Genomic DNA, 21,181 nt, shown 5'->3' on the forward strand with positions numbered 1-21,181 from the left:
TGATTGGAAAGAAATATAGAAACAACCACTGGACTAAAGGGGTTTTTGTTTTGTTGCTTTTTGTTTTGATGTTGTGTATTTGGTTTTTTTTTTGTGTGTGTAGGGTATTCTTGGTTATTGCCGAACCTGTCTTATATGTCACGATAAGTTAATGCCTTCAAACTATCTTATCTCTTACTGAAGTAATAGATATGGATGTTTTCCTTCAGTAATGGTCAAACGTGGGTGACTCAGGATCCAAATCATCCTTTTGTAGCAAGAAAAAGCTTTGGGAGTTGCTTTGTCTTCTGAATTTTGAAAAGCTGTAAATCATCTTATCTGCAAGCAGTGTCTTTAGGGATTTGATATCAGAAAGTAGAAGTTTCCAGTCAGTGTCTATGTTATGTTTGGTTTGCAAACTGGTCATCACTTTGAGAAGAATAACTAGAAAAGGATGAACTTTACAATGCAGAATTATAATAACTGTTGAAGTATAAATGTACTGTAAGAGACTCCTAGATTACTGAATCCAATTGCTTGGTATTTCAAACCACTGCATAATTTAATCTCCTGCAGTGTGCTCTATCTCAGAACATAATTAGGAGTTCTATATACATCAGCTATTCTAGAGTCTAATTTTTCATGATAGGGTTTTTCTTTTGGAAATTTCTGGTTATAGTAGTTGTTCAATTTCTTCTTAGTTAAATGAAATTAACTAATAGTAGATTAATATCTATTTATTTTTTTTTAATCTATTAATATCTCTCTGGTGCTTAAAATAAGAGAACATTAACATCCATTGTCGACTTTATTTTTTGTATTCAAAACAAGACTAGGGTATTTTTTGTTTCATCTCATGATAATAATTCTTATTCATTGTAGTTATCTCTGTGCCAATTCTACTTTGAGTTGTTCCCTTTTAACTAAAGCTCCCACAGTAGCATTCAGTACTCCAGATGAAGTCTTACAGCTTATCTTTCTAACAAAGATGATTTTGACTTGTACATCTTTGTCTTTTTATGGTTACATTCACACTAGTTTACTATTCATTTTATGGTCAAATACAACTGCACCTTCCTCTTCCTATGGTCATGATAAGCTTCCAGCTCATAGAAGTTCTCTTTTCTGTTACTTTATGACATAGTTTTGCATGCTAAGCTGTTCAACTCATTCAATTTTTCTCTGTTTGTTTCTTTACTAGGGTGGTTAGAAACAATTTAACTGGGTTAATGTATACTTTTCTAGATCCATAGAAACTTATCTTCAAAATGCATAACCAAAGTAGTATTTTAAGAATCGTGTTTCATGATGGTATGTATCTATTTGTGCAGCAGTTGCTGATTCCCTTGCAATCAGGTTGTTTCCACATTGGTTCTTCCTTTTAGTACTTTTTTAACTTAAGGTGTGGATATTGGCTGCTTGAAACAATCAGACTTTGTACAGCTGTTGAGTTACATTATTACACTTAGGCTGTGGATTTTTTTGATTCACAAGTGATGCAGTGTTTAAAAATTAAATACTGTGAGATTTTCATTACAAAATGTTTCAGATATGACAGGAGAGAATTAAAGTTTAACACAGAATTGCCTGTAAGATTCCACGTGAAAGCTGACTAAATGTTGCCTTCAGAACACAAGACCTAATGTTCCTAAACAAGCTAGTTTTATTGGCAAGGTTGCGTTCTTCATGTGAATTTTTTGAAGTGGGAAAAGGTTGAGGTTGTTGGGAGTAATTTAGGAATGCAAACATGCTTTTATATGAGTTTGCGTAGTAGGAATTACATGTAGGAAGGAAAGAGTTACTTGTTTCATTTGCAATAAATTTTTGATATCAGGTTTACTCATTCTTACTGTTCTAAGGTTTAAGATGTGGTGTCAAAGACATAGTTTTCAAAGGAAATAAAAACTATTTAGGGTTATATCAGCCTTCTCCAATACTGTCGGCTGCTGGATAACTAAGAAAAAAATAAAAAGCTTCTGTGGTTCAGATTGCTTTTCCATTCATTATGCCATAGTTTTACAACTGAGTCTCAAGATCTAGACTTGTATTTTGTTAACAAGGCAAAGGCTATGCAAATATATTCCAAGTATTAGTGCAGGAGTCAAGCAACTATTAGTCAAATTAGTCAAAGCAACTATTATGTACAATCTTTAGCAGGCTCTCTCTGTGACTAGAGCACTTCAGAATGCCAGAATTCATGATGTGGAAAAGCATTGTGTAAGTTTGCTTTGCTAGCTAAATGAAATATAACCAAAGTTACGTTTACGGTTTGGTTTTGTAGGGAGGAAGAAGAGATTCTGTATGTCTGTGGTTTTTATAATGGTCTTACAATATGTAAATCAAGTTGTAATAGGAGTCATTTTATAGCAATTGACTGCATGGGCATTAGGGAGAAGCAGTCTTTTTGACAGCTCATTGCATGTCACTTTTTAAATTATCAATATACATTCTGCTAACCAAGTTTGTTTTACGTGAAAGTAACAGTCTGAAAGCAAAACCTTTTGTTCAGCTAATAAATGAATACTCTTGGAAGCTGGGTAGCCATATTTTACAAACCAACCATGCCACTAATATGCACAGCTCTTATGTTTCTAATATCTGCAGATGTATATCCACAATTTCTTACCGTGTTCTGCAGGATTTTGGTGTTAAATAGAAATTTTCTTCATTCTTGTGAGTCTTTCCTTGTTTCAGAATTATGCCATATCTTGGCCACTTTTGCTTGAACAAAAGTGGAACCATAGTGGTTGTGCTTGTGAAAGTATTCTGAACTGCTGTAGCCAGGCATGTTTGTATCAGTAGAGACTATACATCCAAACCAAAACATAAAGCTGTGGTTTATCCAGTTTGTTTTTTCTTGAATAATTAATCTTTCATTTCTCTGGTCATGGAAACTGAGCATTTTTGAACTATTTTGAACACCTGGTTCACTGTTTTACTCAGCCAGTGGTTTCAGAATTTATGTTCGTGTTTTGTCTTGTTCATTATTTGTGCCAGGGAGGTTATGTGAGGTGAGTAGGAGAGGGAATGATAACCAATATAAAGAGTGCTAGCTGTATAAAGGGGACTCATTAGCTTTAAAGTTAAACTCTATGTCAGAAAAGCTGAGAGACACAACAGTATTTGGTAGATCCAAAATAATTATACAGGTATTACACTGCTCTTACACCATGCCCATTAAACCATGTAGAACTGGACTGCCCATTTCCTATGAAAGGGAACCTCATAAACATTGTAAAATAAAATCCCCAGCTAATGCTTTGTGAAGTCGGAAAAATATTTATGATTCTTCTGTTGGGACAGTGTTTTATTCTTCAAACTGACAGGTCCCACAGGTGAAAGGCAAACAGTTCCAGTAGCTTGGCTTCCTTGGCACGTCTGAATGATGACAGTGTATTATATATTTTGCATTTATTAATATTAATAATATTAATATTATTATATTAATATTATTAGTAAAGCTGTTACACAAAACAAAATGTTACTCATTATATACAAAGGTATTAATTCTGCCTAGCTGCGAATTTTGATGTTTACTCTCAGAATCATTTGCCTTATTGTAGTATTCTTGAGTCTTCCCAGAAATAAATCCCCTCCTTACTCTGTAAATTAGCCAAAGAGAAACTTTCAGGAAAGATGGGGAACTTCTGGAGAGAGTCCATTAATGGGCTACTGAGTTGATCAGGAACCTGGAGCATCTCTGTTTTGATGAAAAGCTGGGAGACCTGGGGCTGTTCAGCCTGGAGAAGAGATGACTAAGGGGGGCAGATCTGATCACTGCTTGCAAATATCTAATGGGCAGGAGTCAAGTGAATGGGGGCCAGGCGGTGCTCAGCAACAAGTCAAGGGGCAATGGGCAGAAAGAGGGATACAGAAAGTTCCATCTGGATGTGAGAAAGAGCTTCCTGACTTTGAGGGTGACAGAGTACTGGAACAGACTGACTAGAGAGGCTGCAAAGTCTTCTCTGGAGATAGTGAAAATCCCCCTTGATGTTTTCATTTGTAACCTACTGTATGGAACCCACTTGAGCAGGTGGTTGGACTTCCAGTCCCTACGATTCTGTGATGAGTAACTTACAAAAGATTTCAGATATCTTAAGATTTCTGATGTATTCAGTGGGAATCAGTGTTGATCTGTGTGCTTTTGATTAACTATTTTCCTTTAATTAAAACTGCATTTACAGCTTCAATATCAAACAGTATTTTTCACTGACAATTTGTTAATGTACATAATAAAGGAATGGATACTTTCTGTCCTAAAATGATGAGCAGTCAGCTTCCGGGCATCCTGAAATTTCATACAGGTATGTCTGTGAGGACGTTATATCCGATTTTTGGTACTTGGATGAGGTGTGAGGAATCAAAGAAGCCTCCTTTTATGGAGTCTGTTGGGTGGATAAGGGGAGGGAGTTTTGTTGCAAGCTACAGGAGGATGATTAAAGCCAGAAATAACTAGTTTCATAATGGATTGAGTAGGAGGCTGTGTTGCAAAAAAAAGGACAATTGATAAGAGGAGAGAAAAGAATGTGTATCATCCTTGGTATGCTGGTTTTGGCAATGTAAGATGGTGAGTGTTCTACACGTTAATGGGAAATGAGGTTTTCCTGTTTGCGTTCTTTGTGATGACTTTAAGTTATGCAGAAAAAAGTATTTAACTTCTAGAACATATGCATACCTTTAAATTTTCCCAAACATTAAGTGGGAGCACTTGGTACTTAAATGTTCACCAACTCTTGAATACTTATGTCACGGGTTATTTCTATTTCTACATGCCGCATAAAATTGTGATTTTGATTCTTAAATTTGAAAACATGAATTTATTTCTGGGAACTGCTTTTCATTTATATATCTTCCCATTTTCAGGTTAATCGGCGTTTGGGATTTGGTTATTGGGTATTGTACTTTTGTAGCACAAAACCCAACCTAGACTGGTCTGTTTGTTCTCAGACAGATATATGGGCTTTTTCCACAGTATACAAAAACATATACAGAGAGGATAGTTGCACTGAGGCTGAGTAATGTTCATAACAATTTCTACATAGGATGTTGAAAGTTCCAGGGATTTACAAATGGTATACTTTGTCTTGTAGATGTTTCTGGCTCAGAGCAGCAGTGAGTGGAAGTGGCAGTTGTCTGACAGCTGTTACGTGACCTAGGTGAAGTGAGTCAGTGCTATCAAACCAGGCCTGTACCAATATCCTAATTACAGCTGTTACTAATTGGCACCCCTTCTGGCAGTCTCAGTGGAGTCACTGAATCAAAACAGTGCACCAGTCTGGTCCCCTTATTTGATGGCTTTGGCAAGAGTTAGCTACACTTTTTTTTTTCAGCTCTCTCAAAGGAACCATTTACTTTGGTTGAGTGGAGGGTAGTTTTCATTACGGACAAGGGATCATCACTTTCTGACATTGTATCTATTCATACATAGAATTTATAAGAGTAGCAATGGTGAGAGGATCAAGAGCAACTATCATTATATGTGTGTAAAAATACTGAAGTGCCATGAAATCATAGTTTTCTGTGAAATTACTTGTGATTGATGTCACAGAAACCTCTGTGGCAACACAGTAACTAGGGAAGGGAAAAGATTTTTCTCTGTTCATTTTGTAGAAGTTGTATTCACGTTTCACTATTTTTTGTGTGTGCATCCTTCTCAGCTGAGGGAAATAAGTGAAATATTTTTGTGGAGCATTATATCACGTTAACTGAAAGCAGAAGAGCCTGAAATGCATTAGACTTTGAGCTCTTCTCTCTTTCTCGTTTAACTCTTCCATATAATCGAGAAGTATTGATCCAAGTGCTTTCTGTCAGTAATACTGTACTCTGTGTCATAGTATAATACAATTAAACGCTGTGTTATGACCTGAGTTGAAGGGTCTTGAACTTGAGGTCATGTCTTATTTTTGAACTACTACAGACATTACAAGAAGCCTGAAGGCTCTTGAGATTGTTTTACAATACAATCTATTAGGGCCCCAAGAACCTCTGTAGCAGGTGAAATTAACTTATGTCATCCGTGTGTGCCCAATGTTCCTTTACATTCTTGGGGAATACTTTTTTCCCTGGAGAATGTCAGAATTAAGGAACAGAGAGTGTGTATTTTGAAAAATTTGAGAAGTTAGAAGTTGCTTGATAGCAACAGTTGGAAGTTCAGTAAAACTTAGGAAAACCAAAAGAAAAAGGCAAGCCAAATGGATGTTAAAAATATGATGATTGTTGTCTGATTTTACATCCTTATGCCATTGCCTTGCTGTCTTTTCTTTCTAAATAACATTTAAGTTGGTGTTTCGCCTTTTGCATCTTGTTTTTCTATTCATGGGTTTGGGCTACAAGCTATTCATAGTGTTTTTAGGTTTCTGAAATAGTCTGAGTATGTTGAGTGATGGTGTTCGTGTGCCATGTTTAACATTTTTCTCATCAGCAAGAGGCAAGTGGTTTAGAAACATCGGACTACCAAAAAAGAAAGCATGAAGAATTTCCCTATTCATGTGAAAAGCCAATGACTTGTAACTGTACAACATACTCCTTTGTGGAGTAGTGTACGCAGTTTTTATTGTCAGTTTGTTTATTTGAGGCTGTTTTACAGCAATGTAAACAAAAATCTGAGGGCAGAAAGAATTGAAATATTTTCTCAAGAAGATCTTGTGCACTTCATACCATTAGTATTTAGATGGAGGCATGAAGAATAGTAGACGGGAAGAGTTTATTGTGTTTTAATAAATGCTTCTGAGTGCTTGGTGAAACATTTTTCCTTGGTAAATGTCATACTCATCATCTAACGCATACGTGTCCAACCTGCTAGTTCTATGGTTTTATTACCCTCTTTTTTATGTTTTAATTAAAAAAAGATGTTTTGTTACTTACACACATTAACTATATCACATACCTTATGTGCTACTCAAGAGAAATACTCTTAACTCATTGTGACCCGGGCAAGCTTAAAGACTGGGATTTGCATGATCTAATAGGTAAGTCCTTGTCAACATTACCATCATTCCATCATAGTTACCATTCTGTAAAATGAAAAAGGTCAACATCTGTATTTGTTTTGATAAGTTAATAAATGATCACTCACAGCCATATATTTGATTTGATTAATTAAAATATTTTGAGATAACCAAGGTGCTTGAAGTTGTTTCTTCTGACTCACGAATAAACAATTCAAAGAACAGAAGATTTTAATCTAGTTTTAATCTCACAAAATGCACCTGCTTTTATTAAAGATTTATATTCACCAAGACACCTGACTCTACCAGTGGTATAAAATTAATCATGTAACACACAAGTATATACATAGGCTCTATTTTCTCACAACTGAAAGGCTGACATCCATATGTCCATCTAATTCTTTTTTAATCTTTATTTGTGAACTCCAGGACACTTTCTATTTGAAACATCTTTCTCCAAACAGTAAATTTCAACTTAAATCAAATTTGCACATTCATTTACCTTTTCCTAATCACAAAGGTTTAACATAAATGGTTTCTTTAAAGAAACACTGCTGGGTTGGACAAGGTGGTGGAGAGTTTTTTTTTTAAAAAAAATCCTTTCATATTGAAAGGAAACGTAATGTCAAACCTACAACTATTTAGTTTAAATTAAGCTAAATGTGTTAAGTAGATCATTGTACTTTTCAGGAATTCAGCTCTCATTAGACTGAATAGTTGTATTTAATTACATGCTGGACAATTCTCAGTTCTGAAGTGTGTATGTGTGAATTTGATATCCCTTGTGAAATCTGTTCTTTCCAGGCATTTCCCAGTTTTTGAGCTATGTTCAGTAGATTCATTCTGCTCTAATGAGGATACCATTATATACCTAAATGTTCTTTCATATGGTTATGTATTTATAGCATCTTCTTCTGAGTGGAGCATTTTATTTTTTTTTTTCCTCACTCTAATTGGATGGACACAAAAAGTAGTTGATTTCCCTCCTGTTTGTGAGCTCTTTGAAAACTGTGGTCTCTGGAGTCAACTGAATAGAAATAATGCCAGTTTGTGTTTATGTTAAACTCACCTGAAAAGTGGGTTAGATTTCAGCTGATGTTTAGAAAAAGTTTGGCTGCAGTTGTTTTGGGGGGAGGATGTAGGTTTTTTTAGTTTTGTTCTTTCTTTTTTCCAAAATGTTTATAATGTTGACTTCTCAGAATTCATACAAGCATTGTCCTTTTGGGACTGTGCCATCCACACACCACTGCCCATGTAAGTTGTGAGTTAATTTGACTATCTTGTAGCAGTTTGAGACTGAGGAGCACTTATCCAGCCAATATCAGAGCTCTGATGTAGAGGTAGTGGTTTCTTTTCAGGTAATGAAATGTACTGTTTTCTCTTTGTTTCTTTGATTGTTTGCAGTTACTGATTAAAAGATTTCAAAATTTAGATGCCAAGAGAGAGCTGGGCATGTCAGAAATGTTCTTTTCCCTTACTGTGCCATTTTAGTTCTCCAGCAGAGAAATCTTGAGCAAGAATCTCCTTAAGGCAAGAAAAAGAAGTATAAGGCACAAAAAAAGCGTATAAAATTATTCTCCACGCTATTTAGGTGCCTAAATCAATGCAACTCTGTTACCTTTTATTTGTTTGTGACCCAGTGCAACTAATTTTGCCCAATTATTTTTAAATTGACAACTACCATAAAAACAAGTATTTGTCCCCTGGGAAGAATTAAGGACTTTTTTTCCTGATAGAGGAGTATTAGCCACAAGACTGGGCCATCGTATTCCATATCACCTGCTTTTCTCTAGGTCTGAGAACCATTTGTTTCTTTTCTGCATTTTGGCATCCCATAACTAGGAGTCGTGCCCAGAATAAGGAATGCTGTAGTGGTCAGAGAATTCCCATTGGATATGAAAGATGACACTGAGTTCTTCCATACTGGAAAATGAAATTTTATCAGGCTTCTGATTTGTTGTGAGCATTTTGGGCGCTTTGAGATTAAGCAGGAAGGAAATAAAGACAAGCTTAATAACCACTGATGAGTGAGTAGGATCAGTTTTGCATGCTGGCACATGAAAAATACCTAAATTGTTACTTTGGGAATAACACTATTACTTCAGAGACAAGTGAGCATTACCAGCTTGTTCCTTCTATATTAGGTGAAAACACTGTACTGTTAAAACTGAGGGTTTGTATTTGTGATTTTCTTACAGGAAACAGATTCAAGCTCTTCTAGGACAGTTTAGCCAGTCAGAGGCTTTGTTAATCTCATCAGGAGTTGAGCCTGGAACTCTAGATGGAGTTCTCTTGGATGTTGGATGTTCTTCTATGCAATTTGATACTCCTGAAAGAGGTTTTTCCCTGCAGAAGGATGGACCTTTGGACATGAGGATGGATTGTGACAGGTATTTGTTAATGTAATACTTATCCTTGCAATTCAATTGTGTGCTCAGTAACTCTGTATATCTCATTTCCTTTTAAAGTGAAGAATTCACATGATAAAACCATACCTAATTTTTCTCAAGTTTACTGTCTATCTTTTGCTACAAAACCTTTTTTAATTTTCAGTAATTAGAATCTTGGCATGATCCTTTCTTTTATAGAATAATAGGAATGTTCCAGTGGTATGTAATCTAGTAACATTTTTTTGAACTGCACCATTCTCACCATTCAAATCTTACTTTTTTTGGTGTGTGTGGTATACAGTTGCAGGGACAAGCTTTACTGTAAGGCTTAAAGATTGTGATAATATTATGGAAAGCAAAAGATGCCAAATATGGTTATGTTGACAGGACACTGAGTCTGAGTTAGCCAGAGCTTAGAGATGTATTTCCAGGATCTTTTTCCTGTAGTGTATTCCACAAGGAAGATTGGAGGCTTGTGTAGAAGCACAGAATTGTAGGGGTTCAACAGGACTTCTGGAGATCATTGAGTCTGACCACCTGCTAAAGCTGGTTCCCTGCAGTAGGTTACAGAGGAAAGCATCTAGGAGGGTTTTTAATATCTCCAGAGAAGGAAACCCCACAGCCCCTCTGGGCGGCCTTTTCTAGTGCTCTGTCACCCTCAAAGTTAGAAGTTTTCTCATGTTCAGATGGAACTTTGTGTTCGAGTTCTGCCCATTGCTCCTTGTCCTGTCATTGGTCAAAAAACAAAACCCAACATGACATGAGGCCTGTTTTCTATGTTATTTCTGCTGTTCCTCAGACTGCAGGCTCACAGTTAATTACTGCATACCCTTTCCTTTTTTTTTCTACACTTGCTTTTCATGGAATGATCACTAGGCCAAATTATGTTCCTCCCTCCTTTCTGCAATGGCTGCCTTACCCATTTACTTCTCTGTAAAATCAACCTTAAAATAAGTCCTAAAAATATATGTATCCTATTAGTAATATCCAACAGTTAAGATCTGTTAAGTTGCATCATGTTTTGCTATGGCACTTTCCTTAGCAGCCTTGCTGGTTTTATTTTGTATTGTGCAGGAGGAGGCATGTCAGGTTTATTTGTTAAATTAACAATTACTAAATGAATCACCTATATTTAAAGTAATCAGTATTAGTGCTGAGTTGACTCAGGAGCATGAAATTACCCTTACACAGCGGTTTTTGTCTTCAAATGACCTAATATATATTCCTGTCGTGTTATGCTTTTTATGGGTAAATGACAGAGATCTGTGTTGCATAGATGGTGGCAGTAATTGCATAATATATTACTACTAGGAGTATGAAAATTTATTTGCCTCATGTTTTGATGAACGTGTAGTCTTAAGAAATGTAATTTGGTCTTTCGTTGCTCACATAGAGCCTATGGGAAACCTCTGTTTCTAAGCAGTTGTTCTCTTACATTAACATTAAGGCTAAACACTGCAAATTTCTTGATGCTCTATTTTCTCTATTTTTGGTTTTTTGTGTAAAAATCTCACGTGATCCTGCTGGGATCCCGCCCTCTGATTTCAGGAGTCTAAGCTTCAGACTTGTATTTGCATCATGAGGATACATATGTGTAACGGTATATAAGAACAGAGGCTACCTGTGGCATAACAAAAGCCTTCTGCTACAGTCGTTGCTATGATACACCTTGCTTCTGATATCTAAGTTTTGTTATCTTTTTTTTTTTTAAGATTCTGCATGGTAGTAATGAATGCCTGAAAAATATTCAGCATGCTTTTGTTTTTGCAGGAGAGAATTTATTGAGTAGTTTGCATGTTTTCACTTTAGTTAATCCTTAGATGATGAACAGTTAATATTTTGAGCTGTTTCAATAGTGAAGTGGAGCAGATTAAGAAGAAATACATATGTATGACTTAGACCCTTTCAATTGTAGTAATTCCTTTCATTTAATATGGGATCACTTGTATTGTCTCAAAAGCAATATGTGGATATACATTTTTATGCCTCTTAATGAACCATAAAGTTGAATGATTTTCATAGGCAATTGTTTTCATAGCAGGAGATGTGGAAAGAAAAGATCCTTGAGATCAGTTCTGAATTAAAAACAATGTATGTTGCGAGGTAACAAAAATGAACCTGTAAGGGGCATGTTTACATTCTAAAGCTGTCAAAATAGGAACAGTCACACTTCCAATTTAGCATGATACTAAACTGTATTTATCATTGCCAGCTCATTAGACATAGTTTATGATCAGATTTGGAAGTTTCAGCTGTTATAATTGATACTGAGGAAGAAACTCCACTTAAAGTAGCAAGAAGTACATTTTCACTGGTTTGCAGTCTCTTACTTGAAAACCTCAAAGGCACTTGTATACACTGTGTGTGTTTGACTTTGTCTCAAAGCTATGAAGCTTCACCTCTTGTCAATGAAAACTGACGTCAGTGAACTAATTGGCTCTTCTTGTGCGTAGGTACCCTGACATGCCCACTGCTGCTGATGTTGTGAATGCTTTAGATCAACAGGCACTTGCGTCCATCCTGAGAACATACGGGGAGGAGAAGCACGCCAAGAAAATCGCTTCAGCCATCGTTCAGGCACGCAGCATATATCCCATCACCAGAACTCAGCAGCTTGCAAGCATTGTTGCAGGTACCCTCATTAATTCTTCACAGTGGCTGAAAGAGGAAAAAATATTAATCCCCAAAGTCCCAGAGGGATCTATTTGTACTTGAAATCATGCAGGATCTGATCCTGCCTGTTCTGCTCTGATGTCAGTTCTCTTTTTTCCCCTGCAAGTTCCCACTTGTTATACTGTATTTTGCCGATTAGTTTAATAATAGATTTTACATGAAGTGATTTATCATTTTGCCTACCAACTTAAAACACAGAATGACAGCAGCCTAGGGAATTTTTTGTCCTAGCTATTGGTAAGCATTCAAATATCAGATACGTCATATGCATCTCTTAGTTTTAAATTTCTTCATTTTAATATTTTGAAGAGAAGTATGATGGCAGTTTCCAATTATGAATGAAATTAGATTTGTTCTCTCTGCTTAAAGAACAAAGAAGCAAAAAGTAAAGCAACACGTAGCTTGCTTCATCTTGTGAATGCCAACTAGAGCAGCCTGAAGCCCCTATTGAAACACTTCATCTTACCTGCTCTTAACTGTAAACAACATGAACAAAATGTAGTTAGGCAGCAGCTGTGCTCACATTTAAAACCTTCACGTTTGTGTTCTTGAGTCAAAGTTTCCAAGGAAAAATGTGTGATAGAAATACTGTACCTTAACATTGTAGTGTTTATTGTTGGGACTTTTTATTTAACCAGGAATTGAAAATTACTGGGTCTGGTCTCTAATAGCTATAAAGTCTTGACAACCAAATTTAAAACTTTAAAATGTAATGCCATTCATTACTAAATTAAAAGCTCCGTCTGTACTGTGAAGACTTGAAAAAAATGATGACAGCAAGATGGATTAAGAACTGATTGAATGGCGAGTCTCAGAATATTATTATCAACAACACTGGATCTGATTGGAGGACTCCAGCTAGTGATGTCTGCCGGGATCTGTACTGGGGCCATTCTTGTTCACCTTATTCATCAGTGACCTGGGTAAAAGCATAGAGTGCACCTTCTAGTTTGCTCATGATAGAAAACTGGGTAGACTGGCAGACACACCAGAGGACTACGCTTGCATTCAAAGAGTCCTTGAAGAAATATGCAGACAAAACCATCATGAAGTTCAGCAAGGTCAAGCTCAGGGTCCTGCATATAGGAGGGAATAACTGCATGCACACCAGTGCAGTATGAGGGCTGACTTACTGGAAAGCAGCCCTGCAAAGAACCTGGGGGTCCAGGTGGAAGGTGGGCAGACCATGAGCCAGCAGTCTGCCCTTGTGGCCAAGAAGGCCAATGGGATCCTGGGGTGCTTTAGGAAGAGTAGCGCAACAACAGGCTGAGGTAATTTTCCTCCTCAACTCTGCCCTGGTGAGGCTGCATCTAGAGTACTGTCTCCAATTCTGGGCTCCCAAGTTCAAACAAGACAGGGAACTACTGGAGGGCAGCAAAGATAGTTGGGGACCTGTAGCTTCATCCTTATGAGGAAAGGCTGAGAGAGCTGAGCTTGTTGATCCTGGACAAGTCTGAAGAGGGACTCTTAGAAATGCGTAAATATGTTTTAAGAGAGTGTACCATGGTAAGGACCAGTCTATTTTCCGTGGTGCCTGGCAACAGGACAAGAGAGAACAGGCGCAAGCTAAAACACAAGAAGTTTTGTCTGCATGCGAGAATATCTTCTTCACTGTGAGGGTGACAGAGCACTGGAACAAGCTGCTCAGAAAAGTTGTGGAGTCTCCTTCTCTGGAGATACTCAAAGCCTGCCTGGATGTGATCCTGGTCAATGTCCTCTAGGTGATTTTGCTTGAAGCAAAAGGTTAGACTTGATTCAAATTTGACCAGTCTGTGATCACTTTATGTTTAATGGGTTGCATGTGACTTGTGACATAATTGTCACTCTCTGCCTCAGTGATAGGGTTTTTCTATTTCTCACATTAAACTCTAATATGTTTGAAGAGCTGCTTCGTATGTGAAATCAGGAAGGCATTTTTTACTGTGCCTGCCAAGGAAAATTAATCCAACATTTTTCTGCCGAGACAGTAAATAAGTGTTTTGAACTTACTGTGGAGTATGTAAGTAGTTAAAACAGTTTTAGGGCCACTGCATAAATCCCTGTTTGGGTAGAAATTTTTACAATTTTAATTTGGTTCCTCCAGTAGAGGAGATCAAGGGTAAATCCTTACTAGATTTTTGAACTGAGTATACATTAAGGAAGCTTCTGGTAAGTTTAACAGCTTAATTGATAATCAGTTCTTCTGCATAATGATATCTGTGAAGTTAAGGTAAACAATAACTAAAGAACCAGAGATTACAGCTGTAGAATCGTCTTGTAGCTCAAATATGAAAACCTTGACTAGTTAAGGGTTTAAGTGGATTAAGCTCTATGACTTATTAGTTAAATGCCAAGTCCTTAGAAATAAGCAATTAAATCATTATAGTAGTAAAATCTCATCTTCTAAATTTTCCAGATTCTATCAGAGCACAATTTTCTCTCCAGTACAAAAACGTTTTCTGCTTGATAAAGAAACCAGAATACAAACAAAAAATTGTCGTCAGTGAGACTGGTTATTTCTATGCATCTCTTTGTTGATTTGAATACCTGATATATAGTCATATATAGTCCCTATTTATTTTTTTTTTTACGTGTGATTATTGAGTATGACTTCAGATTTTCCGAAACTCCAAACTCTGTGTAAAGTTCTGGCTACTAAGTTAATCCCAATGAATTCAAGTTACATTTGTACTAGACGGAAACTGGAAAAGGCAAGTGCTAGTCTGGTCTACCCAATAAACAGAAAGTAATAGAGGATATATTGCTGTTACTAATTGATTGGGATATAAATTTGAAAGATATAATTGGGGAAAAAAGACACAAAAAAACAGCACCCACCTCCATAACAGTGACATGACAATCAGACATTTTTAAAGTTTGTATTGGCAAGTTAGAATGTCAAGGTACAGCTTCAAATAATCATAAATAGATTTGTATATCGAGTTTGCCTACGACAGCTTGAGGCTAGCCCAGGTATCAATGCAGTTTTTTGTTGCAATTGAAGAAAACAAGTCCTCCTAACACTTTGTATAGAGCCTGGAAGTTGTCTTTCTATGTACTGTGCCGTTGAACATGATCCTACCAAAAAGAAAGAAAAGGGGGGGGGAAAAAAAGTACTTGTAAAAGGTTTTGATCCATTTAGATAAGGGGTCAGCTGAGTAATCTATGGGGTCTAGAATTTACATAGGGAAAAAAGAGGAATTGTTTGTGAGTTATTTTTTTTTATCACTGATGTAAACATCATCTCTTTCTCCAGCAGTTCACCTCTTCTGCTTACAATTTTTGTGCAAATATATATGTGGAAGTCAACTAAGAAACATTTCTGATGGCAGTTGCTGAAGCTTCTTGAATTCTGTTTTGGGTGTGTAGAATTAACTGGATAGGTGGGAAAACTGGTTAGAAATTGTGAAACTTTTAGGTGATAATTTTAATGTTTTTTTTTTTCTATACTACTCTAAATTTTTGTTTCTAGTGAGTAATACAATTTGTTATATTTTTGTTTCCAGAGTCGGTTTTTATTTTTTTTTTGTTTTTTGTAATGACACCTAGATGTGTGATCTACTATTGTGTCATTTTGAGATTTTTATAGTCCTTTGGACTTAACTTGATAGGAGTTAATGACGAGTTATTAGAGAAACCTGAATGGTTTAAAAAACTTTGATAGGTAAAGCCAATCTCATTCAGACTGAACCACGTTTCTAGACTTCATCAGTTTGGAATTTGTAATATTGCCTGAATTTCAGAAGAGTGGGAATTAACATTGTACTGAGGGAGCCTAGGCAAAAGGACATTAGTTGCGTCACAGAAACTTATTAAATGCAATTCTAATTCAACAGACGAATTCCTGCAAACAGGTGCACAATCTGAATTAATTTTTAAACTCTCCCACACTCATGCACTCTGGGGACTTTAATAGTTCTTATTGACAGGCACATCACGTTGCTAATTTCATTCACAAGCTTAAGAATTTCAATACATTTTAACTTGTGAATCTATTACATTTTGATAAGTGTTAGTAGCATCAGGGCAACCCAAAACTAAAAATGATAATTCCTCTCACTGGGATTTCAAACCAGTTTTCTAGCCGGAAGTGCTATGTTTTTATGAATGAAATTCATTTTGCTTTCTTGAGATATGTATTTTTGTGTATTGTGAAGCCTGTTATCAGGAAGGATTTTCTTTTAGTGTTGTGGTAATTAGAGGGGGCTGGGTGAGAGATTTTAGCAGAAAATACAGGCAGATTTTGTTTAACAATACCAAAGGGCTAAGAGTAGAGCAGAAAAAAAAAATACTCTTCTGGCACTTAGATAGTATCTGCTGCCTTTATTAGAAGAGATGAAGGATCCATTTGTCTGACAGAAATCACTACCACAAATTATGAGTATTATCTGATAGCAATCTTGACAGACAAACCAGTAAGCCATTGCATTTTAAGATGTTATGGTTTTAGTTAGTGTTTTTAGTTACCTAAAACTACTCTGTGGCTGTATTTCTTTACCAGTTTATTGAATAGGCTTCTATTCCATTGTATATTTTCAATGATGCAGTTTACACGTGTTCATCTGAGGCCTGTAATGTTTTAATATATTTACAGAATATAGTAGTATTTTAATTTCTCAATTTCTCTTCGTGTTTTTGATAAATCTGTGTTGCAAGGATTCACTTTTCAAATTTGCCTCCTACTTTATACAAACGTTTTTTGAAACGAAGTTAATTGTCATAGGAGATTATTGAAGGATGATATTGCACTCAACAAGATCGGACAGTTATCTGACCAGAGATTAACATGTGACTTTTATGACTTCATCTGTGTATCATGCAATTCATTGACAAAAGGGAAAAAAAAAAAAAAAGAAAAAAAAAGAATTTTTTGATGACACAGGACCTAAAACTTTGAGTGCTTCACTAAAGTTACAGTGAGATTGACTGCAGAAATTCAGTAAAGAATCTCATTCTAGGCTTCCAATCAATAAACGCTGTCAGTTTTGTACCAAAATTTCATCCTGTACTCATGTGAGTTGAGTTCATTTTTATCTGTGATGCTTTTGGAAGCTGGAATGTGCAATGTGCTTAGAATATCAGAAATAGATTATTCACAGAAAGCCAGCAGTGTTTTTTAGAGAATATTTAGCCTGCTAAAATAGTTAGGCTGTTAAAATACGACAGTGACAAATTCTGTGGGTCTACTTTGAGAGGTGAACACCAGCTATGGATAGTTACACCCCAAAAGTGAAAGCTCTTTATGTCAGGGCTGTAAATTTAACTTGTAGCAAGAAAGGAGATACTGTGTAACAGTGGTAGAATAGTACAGGTAGATTTGGGTGGGAGAAAAAGTATAGTGTATTCTAGGCCACTGGCTTGTTAGTAGGTAATACGGAAACTGTGCCATTTGGTGAATGCTATTGAAATATGTGTGTCCTGATGCATTTTTTGAATACGTTATATGCTGATTTTAACTCTGATATTTCATTTAATAATTACTCAAGAATTCTGAGCAAACTCCTTGTATTTGTAGCAATTAGTTGGCCATTTAAAGAAAATAGTTACTTTTCCTCAGTATACAATGTCCTTATGTTATGTACGAAGAGACAATTTTCTCCACATATAAATGGCAATAAGTGGCTGTTTGAAGCATTCTGTTTTCAAATCTGATGCAGTTTATAGGCATGTAGAAAAAGAGCTGTTGTGCCAGGTTCTACAGGCTTGGTGTGTCAGCTGGTTCCTTAGGATGCCTTAACTTCTGAAACTGAGTTCTCATTTTGCCCAAGCCCTTATTTTTTAAGCTTTTTGACTCCTGAAATTAGATTAAGTGTTCCTTTTATGGTTTATACAAAGTACAGAATATGGTGGTCTGGAAGACAGAAGGGGTACTTGCCAGCAAATATAACTTTTTCTAGAGACTGCAAGTGATAGAGGAGTCAAGTTTCCAGAGATTATACATTTTTAAATCGGCTTTATTTGGATTGTGAAGTAGATTTTTTTAAAGCCTCACAACCCTGAATAGTAGAGCGTGTTGAGATAAATGGATCCCATTGCCTCTTCCCATCTTGAAGCATTCAGGCAGCTGTAACAGAAACAGCAATGGCAGTGTTTTTTTCAGTTAATTCAGGCATTATTGTTACTGGGGTCAGAGGAGGTATGGCATATAGCTGTGAAAATTGGGTATGTGGAAATGCATCTTGGATGCTTCACATACATTAGAATGACTTTGATAACAACTGAAGTTTTAAATCTCATTATTGTCTTCTACCTTTGTTGAATAGTGATGATCATTTGCTTTTGTGATGCTGTGCATTTACATTCTCTGACATGAGTAGAATCTTTCCTTTAAAACTGTAAAGAAATACAGTATTTTGTGCTAGCATACTTGTGCAAATGTAGAAATAATATGATATTTTTATTAAATTTTCTTCAAAAGCTTTTTTAAATGCGAGTTTAGTCAATTAGTTTTACAGGCACCACGCTCTTTTCTCTATTAGATAGATTATCAGTTATTTGGTAATGAACTACAATTACTTCAGATCCATTACTTTGTAATTTTGTAGTTTAGTACTGGAATGGGATTAAGGCTTTTTAATACATACGTGATGTATTGTCTTATCTCTGATGGACCCTCTTCTTTGGAAAAATAATTATTTCCATTTATGTGCTCCTGTGATTTCTGCATTTACTTAAATAATAGGTTATATGTTTATTCAAGTTTCACAGATCTTGTAGGCTCTTGTACTTTTTTTATTTTTCTACTTTGATCCCTTAAATTTCCAATTCTTTGCTCTGTACTTTGATAATGAAGATTCAAACCTAAAATACATCAAATGAGGCTATATTAGAGTTCCCATCAAAATTTCAGTACCTTTATAAAGAGATTTGAATAACTGTCTGGGGAAGGTCAAGAACAGAGTGTATTGAGTTTAGTGCCACTGGTGTCTCTTGAGCTTGTGATTTCTCTTCCAAGTAACTCTTGTTATGTTCAGCTCTGTCAAAAATCAACAATATTAGCTGCATTTTCCAAATTTCCAAATGTCCTTTCATGAACATTTGAAGGAACACTGATTTAGGGAGCAAGAACTTTTATCATGTTCATTTTTTCCCTATTTTGGTTTCAGCTATCATTTTGCATTTTAACTTGAAGCCTTTGAGGAAGCAGTTCCAATGGGTTGTAGGAAAGCCTGCAAGCTAGCTCAGTACAATAGGGTTTACTTTCAGGAAAGGGGATCTAAAGCAGAAGATAATTATGTATTTAAAAGAAGGAAGCTCAAGGTTCTGTGGTAAGTATGCACTCCTTCAAAGTCATCATGCATACATGGATTAATGTCAGCATAGCAGTGTAGGAATAACAAAATTGTGACATGTGCCTTTTCAAATGTATGACAGGTGCTTTTCCAGCATCAGCGTTGTATGCAAGAAAGGATCTGCTTCAGAGACCTACACACATTGCTACCAAAACTTTCCAAGGTCTGCGAATATTTGTAAATGATGAGCTTCATGAGCTTTTTATAGGCCTGAAGACAGCTGAGAAGTTTCTGAAACCTGGAGGTCGACTTGTAGCCCTCTCCTTCCATTCTCTAGAAGATCGCATCATCAAACGTTTTCTTCATGGAATAGACATGACGGAAAAATACAATCTTAGCTCAAGGCAGAAGATAAGACGGGCTCTGAAAAGTTGCTCCAAAGAAGAAAATACACAAGAACTCCCCCATGGAAAATCCAACCCAAAGTGGACTTTTATACAGAAAAAAGTTCTCACACCCCAGGCCAAAGATATTCTAACAAACCCAAGAGCAAGGTCAGCCAAGCTAAGAGCTGCTGTTAAACTCTGAACTAAAAATGAATCCTTATGTAATTGTATTTATATAATTATATATAATTTATATAATATATACTTTCCTACAATTTTGTTTTCTGGAGGACTAACTGGACAGATAACACCAAACAGATAAGTAAAATAGAAAAGATTGTTAAAAAACATTTTACCCACCATTCTACTTCTTTTTGACTGGGCTGTAGAGTAAAACATCAAAAGGTAGGGTAATAAAATAAGTAAAATAAGTTGCATGAGTGGGTGTTACTGGTTATACCAAGCGTATATCTCTTTACAAAGGACAAAAACTGAAGTTTTTAAAAACCACAATTTTGATATATTTAAAATGTTTCCTCTAGACTCAACTCAGAACTGTGACACTTCCAGTCTAAATTCAGTAGCTGATTGATACAGCCGTGGTTTTATAGCTGTTGATGTCAAACAATGAAGTCAACTGACTGTTTTAATCTAGTGTACGTTTTTAAACTAGCCTAAGAACTCATGATATAAAGAATTATTGAGATATAAATCTGTGTCTGTTCACTTATTGAATTAACATCTGTATGACAGTAGCTTGATCTTACATAAATTGATATCATAACCTTATGCCTAATCCAAGAGTTTGAGTGATCTCTTACCTCTGCTAATAAGAAAATAATTACATGTATGACAGCCTGGTTATTTAATGTTTATTGATTTTAAATAATGAGTGGGTCTTGAGATAAAAGGGACTTCGGAAGGCCTCTGTATTGCACTTGGACATTATATGCAGTGAGGAAACACCAGGAAGATTTGCAGTAGGTAATTTGAGGTTATTCCTGCAGTCCTAAATTCGATGCATAGATCCAGTAGAAGTTTGAGTTGATGAAATTGCTATTAACATGTGTATTGTGATTCTTCCTAAGTATTCTCCTTTGCAAATGATGTTTTAAGAGTTATTTTAGGTAAGCAGAGACTTTTATCTTATAAGTGAACTACTAAAACACCAGTTTTCTACTTGGATAGCATACTAACTAGTAAAGTTGGTAATATTTTTTTGAATAGGTCAAAATGAATTGGATTTAGCTGTAGATTTGTATTTTATTGTTAAAGTTCATTGTTGTTGCTATTTTTGCATGTCAATAATGATTATGTAATAGCTTTCATTGTTTCAGAATGTGAAGGGTTAATAAACTTTTGAAGTAATACAATGAATTAATAACTTCTAATGTCTTACAATTGAGTAATTTCTTAGTATTTTTATAGTCACATCTACTGAGATTGGTGCTTGACTGGGAAAAATCAGTGTCAGAAACGTGAGCTTTGATATACATGTGTTATGGTATTTGGTGGACACACATTTGGAAGGGAGAGGTTTTAATATACTGTGAGTGGAAAATATAGTTTTGTATATGATGCTAACAAAAGGCCAT

The 21,181-nt window shown here is 35.8% G+C and overlaps 1 protein-coding gene across 7 annotated transcripts in view; it reads left to right on the forward strand.

Moving 5' to 3' along the window:
* Positions 1–20,972, forward strand: part of METTL15 (methyltransferase 15, mitochondrial 12S rRNA N4-cytidine) — a 74,515-nt gene extending 53,543 nt beyond the window's left edge. For 4 of the 7 annotated variants that reach the window (XM_015863454.3, XM_015863451.3, XM_015863452.3 and 1 more), the window contains 3 exons: positions 9,125–9,316; positions 11,770–11,948; positions 19,343–20,972. In XM_015863454.3, coding sequence (XP_015718940.2) covers positions 9,125–9,316; positions 11,770–11,948; positions 19,343–19,788 — 817 coding nt within the window. In that variant the 3' untranslated portion in view covers positions 19,789–20,972. The remainder of the gene's footprint in view (positions 1–9,124; positions 9,317–11,769; positions 11,949–19,342) is intronic. The other 3 variants (XM_085550012.1, XM_085550009.1, XM_085550010.1) reach the window with 1 other exon arrangement.
* The last annotated feature ends 209 nt before the right edge of the window (positions 20,973–21,181 follow it).

The sequence above is a fragment of the Coturnix japonica genome, chromosome 5, assembly GCF_054131305.1.
Source record: "Coturnix japonica strain WE chromosome 5, WE-NBRP24, whole genome shotgun sequence".
Lineage (NCBI taxonomy): Eukaryota > Metazoa > Chordata > Aves > Galliformes > Phasianidae > Coturnix > Coturnix japonica.